Raw genomic sequence first — 13,261 nt, forward strand, 5'->3', positions numbered from 1 at the left:
GTGGTGTGGCCAAGGATCCACATCTGGATGGGCACTTTCTTTTCCGGGACTAAAACAGACAGCTTTTTAGCTCAATTTTTAAAAAGAAAGAAAGAAGTTGAATGTCAGCAGAAGTCTGCATCACTCAAGTGTTTGTTCCTCTGTTTGTCCTGCACACCACTGAGATCTGTTGACTCCTGAATACAGCAGGTGCCTGTTAGACATTTGGAACATAACTGTTAGGCTGACCCTTTTCCTTTTAACAGTTGCATTTCTGCAGTTCTCTAGAAGTCAGAGGTTTTTTTTCCCCAAGAAGCGAAATTCACAAGAAGAAAGAGACGTTAGCTACCTTGAAGCATGTAGCATCATGTTGCCTGCAGTGTACTTATCACCACTTGCAGCTTTTGATAAATGGGAGTGGCAATCCCCAAAACTATTGTGAAAGGAAAGATAAGTTTGGGGCACATTTCCTTTAATCCATTTTTAAAATGGGACTTGTGTGTAAGGAGTATGTTTTGTTTCTTCAACTGTTGTCAAATCTTAGAAAACAGTGTCAGTGTGTGTGTATCCTGGTTCACAGTTTATTTACCATGTAAAAGCTCTTGATGAGCAGTTGTCTCTGCTACTGCCCTTTATAATGCTGTACAGCCTATTTTAGTAGATAGAAAAAGGTGGCATGGGGTTGACATTTCAAACTTTGCAGGATAACTCACAATTCACAGACATAAACATTTTTGCACCTTTAAATGGATGGATGGATGGATGGAATGATATATTCTACCCTTAACCTTAAAATGAAGTCTAAACCTAAAATAATGGCTAACTTTGTGACCACTGGATTTTTGCACCCGCTGTCTGATGAGTGGACCAAAAAAATGCTAATAAGTACATAAAAATAAATAAATACATAACAATGAATAAGTAAACATAAGTAAAATAGATAAATTCATGTTTTATTGCATGTAGGCTATATCAAATCTGAATCTGCATTGTCAAATATCCCTGGTTGATAAATAAATTGGAGTAAAAAGTACGTTTCCATCTTAAATGTAGTGAAGTGGATTCATGAAGAATCAATCATAAATAATAAATAAAAGAATACATAAATAATAATACTGTGATCAAATACAGTCATTGAGTAAATATACTTAGTTACTTTCCACCACCACTTTTGTTTTGGTGAACATTGTTCTATGATCGCCATCATTAGTGGTAGGATTTCCGGAGGTGTATCTGAACGCATCACAAGGGGCTGGCCGTTGCAGAGCCGCCTCTTCCTCCTTCCTCTTCTCCAGCCCTGAGTCTCAGCTCTCGGCTGAGCTTTACGTCAGGGAAACGGCAACAGTGGCGTGCGTGCGTGCGTGTGTGTGTGTGTGAGAGAGAGAGAGAGAGAGAGAGCGAGAGAGAGAGGGAAAACGATTTTCTGTGGGAAATCCTCACCAGTGCAGCTGCTCTCAGTCTCAGCTCAGCTATGGACAGGTCGCTCTGACTGGGGTGCGCAGGTCTTCGGTGAGGATTTAAACTTAAACCTAAATGAACTGTGACTTGGGGAACGTGGACACAGAAGCAGCGGAGACCTTAAGGAGCGATGTAAGAACAAAGTCTCCTTATTAGACACTTTTAACGTCTCTAATCACCACGGATGAGTGTCGGCTTTCAGTCGCTCTTGTGACCTTTCAGAGTCTCTTTTTCCACACAGATGTGTCAGGCACTTGTTTTCTCTCTCCTGTCATTCTGACATTCAGCCTTAGTTAATAGACTTCTGTGCAGATGTGCTATAATAGACTATTACCTGTCTGTCAATTATTATATCGTAACATGTCTGATGGTGAGTTTACATCAACCTTTTGAAAGCTTTTCTCATGCTGAACTTAATGTGAACTTAACTATTTGTTGTGTTTTTTATTTTTTAATTTTTTTTTGAAGATATAGCCAGCCTATACTTTATTAAGTGTTATATGTTGTTTATCAATGATCTAAAGTCAGAAAAGGGAACAACTTGTTAGAAAGTTGTTGCTGCTGCTCCTGCATGATGATGATAATGATGATGATGGTTGTGGTGGAGGGCAGGGGGACAAGCCCCAGCGCGCCTCTGTGCACAGCAGCTCCAGACTGGCAGGCAGTGAGTCAGATCAGGATGAATAGCTGGCGAGATGGAGCAGAGGGGCAGAGCTTCCCTTGCATGTGGAAAATAGTTTCAGATGGTTGTCTCGATCAAGCACAATTGTTTCCAAAGGAGATGAGGAAGCCGAAGCCAGCCAGGCAGCTGAATGTGGATGAACCATCGCTGCTGATCCTTAAATGAGTTATTGAGGTTACACAGTTTTCCCTGTTGTAGAGTAGTTTCCAACATCTCAGCTGTCAGATCTGTTAGTGATGTCTGGTTTTACAACACAACACAGGCTGTAAGATGCTTTAAAACACTTTCTTTTTTTTCAGTCTGGGATACAGGTGACTCACCTGCATGTCATTGAATGTTTTGTGACTATCTGAGGACACACTTGTAGTAATCCACCTGCTGGATATTTTGAGCATGTGGTGCATGTCCTCTTCTTGATCCTTGTCTCAGTTTATTCAGTCCTTGACTCTGTTGTTTGGTCACACCTTGGTGGTTGGTCTCACAACCTGGTTGGAGCCTGGAACATCCAGTTGGCTGACTCATGACAGTTTAGTTGAATTAAGTGGTAGTGGGCGATATCTAAGCACTAGTGGAGTAGTTGGTTACTTTCTAGATTGATCGGTTTGCTTTTCTGTTTAAACAGGCTTTTGGGTAACCTGCAGGTCAGTTTTTTTTACTGTTTCTTATGTTTGTTGTATATAAATAAACTTTACTTACTTAATCATTTCTTCTAAACAAATGTCTGAAAATAGTGAAACATCAGCATCAGAACTGCTTAAAGCTCAAATCAAGTCTTCAGATTCAGATTAAAACAGTCGTCAGTCGGTCAGTCGATTATACAACCAATCGTTGCAGCTCTAGAATGGAGCTGACAGGCAGACCACCAACGAGCATCAGCGTATAAACACATGAATAGCCTGATGTGAAATGAGTTATGTCGTTGTACATCACCAACATAACAAAGGAGCTGGTAAACCAGCAGCTGACTGTTGTTAGGCTTTACTGTAAATCTTCACCAAACTCCAGTGCTGTGGTAAAAGAGTGACAGTAACATGAATCTTACTTCTCTCTATAGGCTGTCAGATTCCGATTGATCCTCACAAGGCTTCAGTAATGTGATGATATATAGCACGATATGAATTTGGCAGAGATCATGTGATACTTTTTACACTGTGACAGTGATCCTATTAATATCTCTGATTAAATCAGACCTTTGTAGGCGGCGTTGCAAATAAGTGCTGTGGATTTGATGCGTGGCGATATTGGATTTTTATGTTTTTCATCAATGTGAAAAAGTGCTTTGATCTGTCAGGTATTATTTATGGATAAGCCCAAAACAGACATTCCTATCAGGTTAATTTATGTATGAACAGTTTCTAGATAGATTCTTTATATTATAACATATGTTGATATCATGATATGAAGTCACACATACAGTGATAGGGGATTTTATCCATAGGCATAGGCTAAAGCATAGGTTTGGATTGGACAGAGAGTGAAAGGTTATTGTAAGACACTGCAAATGAAACTGGGTGCAAAATCTTTCATCACAACCTGAGGCTAATATTGACATTTGTGCCTATGGTGGTTTACTCCTGATCATTTATTGAAACTGCAAAAACCAAAACGTGTACACTTGTATAAACATCAGTTATGTGTAATCAGTCTTTAGAACAGAGCAACTGGCAAATGAGATCCAAGTATGTCTGTCGTTTTCAACAGAACTACAAAAACAAATGAGCTTTCTGAAGAAAGTGTTTCATCTGTTTTAATTTTCCACCATGAAATGAAAAAAAAAAAGTCAGAAACATGCAGTTTTGGGTTTTCAGTTAATCAAATATAGTAGTTCAGGTTTCTGTTCCTGTTAATATGGAAACTGAAATTCTCTCTAACAGGATTCATAGATAAGTGAAAACACAAAGCAATGCATGACAGGTCATTACTTCTCTCAGGAACTAGTGGGCAGGCTTTGTTTTGCCCACCTGTAGGTGAAGACAGATGTGGGAACAGATGTGTTATATGTTGTCTTTTTTCTGCAGCCTCTTCATGCTGATGATGATTAATTATTAATTAACTGCCTCTTGTTTTGCTTTATTTGTTTGATCATACAACATACTTCTGTGCCAGTCTGTTATTGTGTCCAGTGGATCATTTGTAAGATACAAACACATTGTGCACGTTGACAGATTCTTCTACACATTGACAAGTTTTAGTACACATTCACAGATTGATCCACTTATTACATGTGCACACTGAACACACAGTTCCTGACACAAACACACAGACACACTTCAGTTGGTCTGTGGCTCTGTTTTTCACTGTGTCCAGTGCGTGTGTTTGTTTGTTTGGTCTAGAATATCAATGAATTAATAGATGTGGTCACTGTATTAATTTATTCCTTTGCTGCTCTTGCTTGGCACCAAAACAAGCAGCAGAAAGCTTTATAATGAAGGCCAGCGACAATCAAAATAAAGCAGGAATTGTCTTAATAAGAGCGGAAATATTTAAGAAAACAAACTTACTCGACTTTTATGGTAAAAAAATGTCCAAAAGTGACAAACTAAAAGCATGGATGACTTGTTCGAAGTGCCTCTTGAGATAAAAGAGTGTTTATTTTTATGTAATATTTCTAAGTTGGAGGAAGTATCATTGCACTACCTTTGTGATTTGGATGAATAACAGATTCAGACTCTTTGAGCTGGAAGAAGTGTCGTGACATTCCGTATTTGATGTCAGAGAGACAAGCCATAACTTGGGAAAATGTATCACCACCAGTCAGCAGAAAATAAATCTGGGTGTTGTCTGCATAACAGTGTAAAAGCATCGAAATGTGGGTTGTTGTGAAATGATTCTTCCATATGTTAATGATTTCTAGAGAAAATAAAACAGTGATTATATTCCTTCTTTGTGCTGCATGGCAGAATAATCTTTTCCCATGAATGAATGAATGAATGGATGAATGAAGAGCAGCTGTGGAGTATTTTATCAGGAGAGTGGGAGGTGCTCTTATCAGTGAGAGATCTGCCGCTCAAATGTGTGTGTGTGATGTGTCTGAGAAATCATCTGCAGTTTTTTAATCCCACTGCCAGGTTTTTTTTTCACTTAGGTCCTGTTACCCCCATTTATTCCAGTCAAGTTCAGTCCTGTTGGAGTAAAAATTGACTTGCATCACTGCTTCAAATCTTTATATGTGATCAACCTTCTCTGTCTCTCCTTTCTCTCTCTCTTTCTGTCTCTCTCTCTCTCCTCAGTGAGATTCACCCCAGGCAAAGCCCAGCAAGGCCATGCTCACACTATGACCACTACAATGTAAGTGTTGCAGAACATGGACAAACCGGCCGTTACTGAGGTGGCATAGTTGAATTGAATTCACTGAGAGAAGGTGAAAGCACGGATGTTTGGATTGATTATGAGGGGCGGTTTCCCCCTCCTACAGATGAAAACACCAGTCTGAAATTGGTTGTGTCTTGGGTTTGGGGAGAAAAATAAATCCAGCATCTTACAGAATCATATGATTATAAATCAACGAATTTGCAACCCACGATTTTACGAAATATGTAATTTAATAAACATCTGAAAGTCATGAAAGTCATGAAATTATAAATTATAAATTCTTTTCTTTGCGTTCTTTGCACAGATTAAGTTTTTAAACGGAGCGTGAGGATTTCAGGGAAAACAGGGCTTAACTGTGGTAAAAACAGCGGTATCTTTTGGATTCCCTGGACTTATTTCTTTGGAAAAGCTGCATAAAATTGTTAAAACTAAAAGTCAATTCTTACTTTACAACATTAGTGCATGGGTTCACAAGTCAGATGCTCCTGGAGTAAAGGCGTATGGTTTACTTTGGCGTACACACACGTTTGTCTCTAATCTAGGACAGTGACTCACAATCAAGTGTTGGCGTACGCCCTTGGGGCAGTAATGCAGTTGCTTGTGATTATGTAAAAAGATTGCGGAGTAGCTCCACTAATTTGAGAACGAAGTTGAAATAGGTAGCCAAAAGTGGTTGAAACGTAAAGCTTCAGCTGCTCCAAGTAGTGGCATCAATGCAAACATGACCAAACCTACGTAAAGAAAAATTGGGATCCACTGCTCTACGAAGAACAAGGAACAAGTCTGAACATCAGTAGACACCAACCTCTTACCACTGGAGTGATGAAAAGCCGTTAATGAGAACTGCTGACCAAAGTCCTTTTTCTGAAGAGAGCCCCTCTGTATCAGATGAGTCGTCTCATCTGTGGAGAAGTTGGTCAACTAGTTCTACTGCTTTTCTGTGTAACTGTGTCAAAGTTCCTGGCACTGGATTTTTCACGGTGGCATACGTGCGAGTATACCTCCCACTGCTTTCCAATAAAACCTGACATACCTTTCCCCTCCCTAACGTTTCAGATTAAGAGATAATTTCACACCTACATCATGTTAATACAACACTATTAAATCAACTATATCTTGCCTTTATACCGGACTGACTTCTTTTCTATCTATATTATTGTCTTTTCTCTTTGTACAGCTGCTCTCTTGGTTTTATTTTCCAATTAATTCTCTTTTTATCTCATGTCCCACCTGTTTACCGTCTCTCTGTCCATATGTCCATTGCTTATGCCCTCTGTGTCTCTCTACAGGGTTCGGTCTGTGATGTTGACAGTCCTGATGCATATTTTCCTGGTGTCCTATGGTGAGTTCCACCTCCTACACATCAGATGTGACCTCTCAGCTGCAGTGTCTTCTTCCAGATTGCATTAGTGTCTTTTGAGTGAAAAGAAATGTAAAATATATTATTTTTTATTATTTTTGTAATTGTCTAGCATTGGCTAATTTACAGTTCCATGGCCAGCCAACCAACTCAAACAAAGTTTATTTTATTTTACCATTAAATGAGTCAAATAAGAATAAAGAATACTAATACTACAAAGAATCATATAAAGATCATTAAAGAACCATCCCAAAAATAAGAGGTTCTTTAACTGGTGATGGTTCCTTGTAGAACCCTTTAAGAACCATTATTTTTCTGTTAGGAAATGTGGTCAAAGGGCTGATATGAGAAGAACAGGTGATGGTCCAGCAGCTCAAACAAGGTTTTGTGCTGGTGTTTTCTTATCTATAATTGTGCTGAAGTAAATTGACTGCATTGTAGCTGATGCCTGAATTGCATTCAACACCCAGCTGAAGGTTTAGTTTGTTTTCAGACCAAGGCAGAGCAACGTCTCTGCCGCCACCTCTGTGTTAAATTTTCATCTCATGAACAAAAACAATTAAAACTTGAGTGATGCAGTCATTCATTCTCTCCGCCTTCACACACTTGATCTAAAAACTACCATACTTGCTGGTGGTCAAATATTTATTAAATCTCTGTGAAGGGGTTCCTCAGGATTCTGCTTTGGGACCACTTTCAATCTCTTTGGTGATACAATTTAAATGCATGAAACATCATCTTCTCTCATGTAATTAGATCACATATATCACATATATCTCTGATATTTGTAATGACATAACTCAGTCATTAAATCCTGAAATCCCTGTTGCTTTTTTGTCAGTTATTGGTAGTGGTTTCAGCTTGGACTTGACATTTCTATTTAAGTCGTACTCTGGGTTTTAAGAAATAACACTGGTCACGATGTGTTAGTCCATATAATCTCCTGATACACGGCATGCCACAGCTTCATACCAGTGTTGACACTTGAGCCCTTGAGATTTATTGTGTTGCAGTGGGCAGATTTCCCTTGTGTATAGCTCATTTGGTTTCAGCTGCCAAAATGAAAACCCCTTTTCTTTGACCATACTGTGTTTGATCCACTGCCAGTTGTTAAACCAATATGATGACTTTCACCTGGGCTCAAATCAATAACATGTCAGGTGTTCACCAACAGGGTCCTTGTGCTCCTCTCGTGTTCTTCTTCGTGTTTTTCTCTGAGACACAGACACATCTTTCCATTCCAGCCCATTGATAAAAACAACTCTGATGCAGAAAAATAAGACAAAATTTACAATAAAAATGCAGCATAAATCATCCGTTTCTTTCCTGTCCATGTGTCAAACCTGAGTTCACTTGTTTGCCTCTCTGTGATCAGGTGTTCAGTGTTTGGAGCCTGAGGAGGGAACCTCTCTCCAGGCAGGTGCCCTGGATCTCCCATGGCAGGATGAGCTGTGCTGTGACTCACCTTCAGCCCACCTCAATGTGGAGGGAGGCGGCACGCATGTACCCAGGACAAACCGCTCTGGATCAAACCTCCCACAGTATCCCCGCTGCAGCTTCAGGAGCTTGAAAACCAAATCAAATTCTCATGAGCCCTCTGCCGGTAAGAGTTCATCCAACACTGGTACGCACAAAATGTTTCTTAACAGATGATTCCTTTATCTATCAGTGCTTCCATCTTATGAATTTTCTCCAATGGCAACTTTGCTCAGTGCTGAACGTCATGATCCGAGCTATGATTGGTCCATGGATTACCTTCAGTCATTTAATCCTGGGCATTGTTCACATGCATCAGTGTTACATGTGCACAACAAGCTCTGACATTTATTTATGATGTTACCATGTGAGGTTGCAGGTTAGTGAAGTCAAAGGCTCAAAGATACTTGATCAGATGTTCACAGACTTTGTCGTAATGATTTATAATTTCTATTTCTTGTGATGCATAAAAATGTTCTCTTTTCTTTTAACCAATGCAAAGGCAACAGTATAATTTAAGACAAACATAAAAGTCCCTTAGGCAAACCATGTAATTCCTATTCATAGATATTTTCACACTTTTAGAATTTAAGTACACCATGGTGGAATTCAGTACAAAGTGTATTTTTACTGCACTTTTAATGTAACTTAAACAGTTTTAATTCTCAAGGAGGAACCCCTCAAATTACTCAAGCACAATATTAAAGAATAATATTTCAAAGTAACCAAACAGGCACATAGCATTCAGGCAGAAAATCTGAAAAACTATTACATGCTTTATACAATATGTGCCCATAGTTACAATTGTATGGTTCACTTTAGGGAAAGGTCACAGTTATAGCAAATAAATCATGGTTGAGCCGTGGTGACAAATTAAGCAACTAAAACACTTGATTAAAGTTCAAGACAGATATTGGTAATGATAAATGAAAAGACAAGTCTGTGACGGGACGTGCACTCCGGTCATCTGCATGACAGTCAGGTGCTACATCACCGTGCACCACCTGAACCCTCATGCTCTCACTCTCCGCCTCGTTACCTAAAGGGTACACTAGGTCCTGCACTGGCTGTGCACATTGTTTATACATTGTGAGTTGCCAACTCGTCCTCCACTGCTACTTAAGTGGTGGTTTCTACAGTTTAAAGGGGTTTTTGACCACTAGTGGTGTTACAGAGCAGCGCGTTGATGAGTGGGCTCTAGTGATCCTGCAGATAACGTGATACACGCTCCTCCTGATTTGTGGTAATCCATTCTTGTCTTTAGACAAAATGTACAGCACAAACATCGATCTGTGCATGAAAAAACATAAGCAGAACTTTGTTTACAAGAAATGATACACTTCTGATACCAAGTGGCAACAGGTTGGCTGTATGATGTGGCTCCTGCTCATCAGAACAAACTGCGGGGTTGGTGTGACACAGCCTGATGATCTGCTTGCAGCAGCATCACTTGTCACTGATAGAGATGCCCCACCCCCCCAAAGATCAGCCTGACAGGCTCATTACACTTTAATGTCTTTCTCTCCGGTGTCCTTCCCAGTCGCACATCAGGGTGGGCGACCACATGAGCCTAGTGTCATGATCAATTCACAATGTCTGGCTCACGAGGATTCCCTGCTCCTTTTGTCAGTTATCACAACAAAATCAAACCAGCTGTTCTTATGTCTGCCACTTTTCTAAGAAATGCCTCAGCACCACAGAGATAATGAGAGGGTCAGTAAGTTTAAAAAGCAAATGGGGGCCAGTTCAGATGAGTAATAATTACAAAATGCTCTCTTGATATTGTCTGCGTGGAGGTGAAGATGGAGGTGAGGCAATATTGTGGAGGCGAGGAGGATTTGCTTTGTTGCATCGAGCTGCGAGGCGGTGTGAGACGTTCAAACCGATGGTGATTAGCAAAGACCTTCCAGCTTTATGTCTACGCAGTGGTAATAAAACAGAGAAGCTAAAGGCCTGAGCTCTGCCTCATGATTGCTTTATGAGGCTTTTTGACAGCCACAAGTGTGATTCAGCTCAGTGTTACACACACACACACACACACACACACACACACACACCAATCTTTTGTTGCTTTCAGCACCAAAAACATCCCCAACAGAGATGTGTCACTTACCGACTGCAGGGGGCCGAGACTGAACAAAAAAAACACTTGATTAGTATTATGGCTTCTGACCAGGACATGACAAATTAATTTCAGACTGAGAAAGTTCAAAATAATTTAATGGTTTGAAATATGGCTGTCACGATATCAGATTCTCTCTACACGATTATCGTGGCCAAAAAAATTCACCATAACGATATTATCGCAATATCTATAGAAAATTTGAAAATGAATAAAACAGAAATAAATTTATAAATAATACTATCAGTCCAATTCACCTTTAACTTTGTTTGTGGTGTACTTTGTCTCTTTTTTTGCAAATGAAAGGTGGAGATAGTCGGTAGCTGTAACTGTACAGAAGTTTACAAAAGAAAAATTAAACTTAATGGATAGTGTAAAGGCAACCAGATGAACTGATAAACAAAAGATCCACAAGGTCTAACATCTTCCATTACAATATTATCGTATGTGTATTATTACCACAGTATCAGTATTTCAATTTTAAAATTAAATTACGGGTATACAACGGCATCCCTAGTTTGAAACAGTTTAAGGATTTTTAATGTCAGTCTCAACAACTATTAGATTGTCATAACATGTAGTCCAGACATTCATGCTCCCCAGAGGATGAATCCTAATGACTTTGGTGATCACTTGACTCTTCCTCTAACACCCAGCTGCACCAGTTACTATTACCATCAACCTGACAGAGCTGGAAGAATCAAAATCATAACCTTTCTATAGTCTGTAACAATGAACCAAAACCTAAGCCTTCACAGTTAATTCATCATGATTTTCTCCTCACGATTAAAATTGCCAGGCTGGAAGAACCCTGTCACTGTATTCTGTCTTGTTTATCACAGTATCTCACTGTTTCTCAGAATATGACGCCAGGCTTGTTTCTCAGAAGAACTTCATAGGAGGTCACACTCAACTGGTCATTAGCATGTGGGGATGCCGCTGATGGTGCTACTAACATGAAATTGTAATTTCTTGTCAGGCACCTGTTTGGACATACTGTGCAGAATTGAAAACTGGGAGAAATTAACTTGTGATCTCCAGTCTCACGGCGACCCGTCAACCACTCTGGATGCCGGCCTGATGGCGGTCAGCTTACAGCGTCTGTTGTGAGTATGAAGCTGCGGCCTCTTATTGTTCCATTGGGGGTTTGGCTTTTCCAGACTGTGTGTGTGTGTGTGTGTGTGTGTGTGTGTGTGTGTGTGTGTGTGTGTGTGTGTGTGTGTGTGTGTGACCGAAGTGAACCTTTCCAGACTGCTCAGTGGGGGGGAGGTTAAGCATGTGGGTTTACTTTGATGAGCAGAGGGGGGGCAGTGTGATATCATACTGGCTCCGGGCTTTTATTGTGGTGAGGATTATGAGAGCAATTCACCACTAATCTAACACACACTAGATAAGAGATGCCAGACATTGTACATGTTGCACAGAATCAAACTGTTCTGGGATGTTTGCATGGTCCATTTATTAGCTGTTCTGGAGCTCTCAATCATAGAACACAATCTTCATCAGTAGATAAAGATGCCAAGGTGTCAAAGAATTGTTAATGTTTCCAATTCCCAATTGTGATGAGCACTTTAGTAATGAAGTAAAATATAAAAGATGAAAGATAAAAAGATAAAATGATCTGATGAAAAGCTGCAGAATTGCTAATGAATTTATCTTGAGATGAGATTGATTTGTTGATTTTGAAATCTAAGAAGAAACAAAAAAAATATCTGAAATATATTTTAGAACAATTAAACTTTATTGGTCAGATTCAGTGTGGAAAAACTTCACCAAAATAATGAAACAGTCTGAAGTCAATCAACTGATGTGAATGTGTGAATGAATGTGACGGGCGTCTGCTAAACTGATCTTAATTGGTCTTATTTTGAAGACACACTTCATTTAAATTCAACATACAGCAAAAAAAAAAACCTATAACACGTCTCTACATGTTTGCTACTGTTTGGACATTCAGTAATATTCAGTTTTAATCAAATGTTTTAAATTCACAGAGAAAACAATGACTGAAACTATTTTTCCATCCATTTGCAGGTCCCAGCAAGAGGATTCACAGGTGAACTATGGGAATCCTGCGTCTGGTGATCCTGTTGTCTGTGAAGCGAAGGATTCCTTCATGTGCTCAGTCGCTCTTGACACTACAACAAGCTTTGTCACTGTGGTGACTGTCAGCATCTCCAACGCTGTAGCTCTGCCGGTCCTGCTCAGAGTTCCTGCCCGACCTGGTAAGAAAGTGTAATTTATATTGTTGGATTCATAGCCAGTGGAGAAGAAGAGCAAGGGCTTCTGTCTGCACTCATTTTAAACCAGCTATTACTTAAGCTAATTAAAAAACTTGCATCCAAATAATCAATAATGGAAGTTGTAGGAACATGACAGATTTATAATTCAAAAGACAGGAAGGTGGAGTTAAATCTTCCTAAGTTATTGCACCTGGAGTGGAAGGACAAATAGCACTTCATGCTTGTAAGTCATTAACTTACTGAGAAATGTGTTCTGCTTTCTAATGCATATTTAATGGTGTTTTATGTATAAGTTGTAACTGATGGCGTCAGTGAATTCATAACCTGGCAGCCTAAAGGTTGGCTTATTAGTTTAACTTTTAACTTATAAACTATTTTTAAAGAATGCCTGATTAGAAAAAAAACTGGTACAGAGAGCGGTTTTGAAGTGCTGTTTTGAGTGCGTTACAGTAAGTTACCAAAAAAGCAAATTCCCAGCATTCACTTTTTTCAAAGTGGTTTAATTACTGGTATTAACGCGTTGAGAATAAATTCAGCCATGTATGAAGATGATGCAGAGCGCATGAATATTTAAAAGACCAAGATTTACCAGAGTCCAGCTTCAAAGTGAAGAATCCGGGCAGATAAAA

General features: G+C 39.5%; 1 protein-coding gene across 1 annotated transcript in view; it reads left to right on the forward strand.

The window, feature by feature from the left end:
- The first annotated feature begins 1,551 nt into the window (after positions 1-1,551).
- The window catches only part of lepr (leptin receptor), a 26,930-nt gene continuing 15,220 nt past the window's right edge, over positions 1,552-13,261 (forward strand). Inside the window, exons 1-6 of the mRNA XM_023394579.2 lie at positions 1,552-1,569; positions 5,350-5,407; positions 6,721-6,773; positions 8,167-8,394; positions 11,369-11,495; positions 12,424-12,614. Coding sequence (XP_023250347.1) covers positions 5,394-5,407; positions 6,721-6,773; positions 8,167-8,394; positions 11,369-11,495; positions 12,424-12,614 — 613 coding nt within the window. The 5' untranslated portion in view covers positions 1,552-1,569; positions 5,350-5,393. The remainder of the gene's footprint in view (positions 1,570-5,349; positions 5,408-6,720; positions 6,774-8,166; positions 8,395-11,368; positions 11,496-12,423; positions 12,615-13,261) is intronic.

This window comes from Seriola lalandi, unplaced genomic scaffold, assembly GCF_002814215.2.
Source record: "Seriola lalandi dorsalis isolate HSWRI2012SDOR001 ecotype SW California unplaced genomic scaffold, Sedor1 jcf7180002054949, whole genome shotgun sequence".
NCBI lineage: Eukaryota > Metazoa > Chordata > Actinopteri > Carangiformes > Carangidae > Seriola > Seriola lalandi.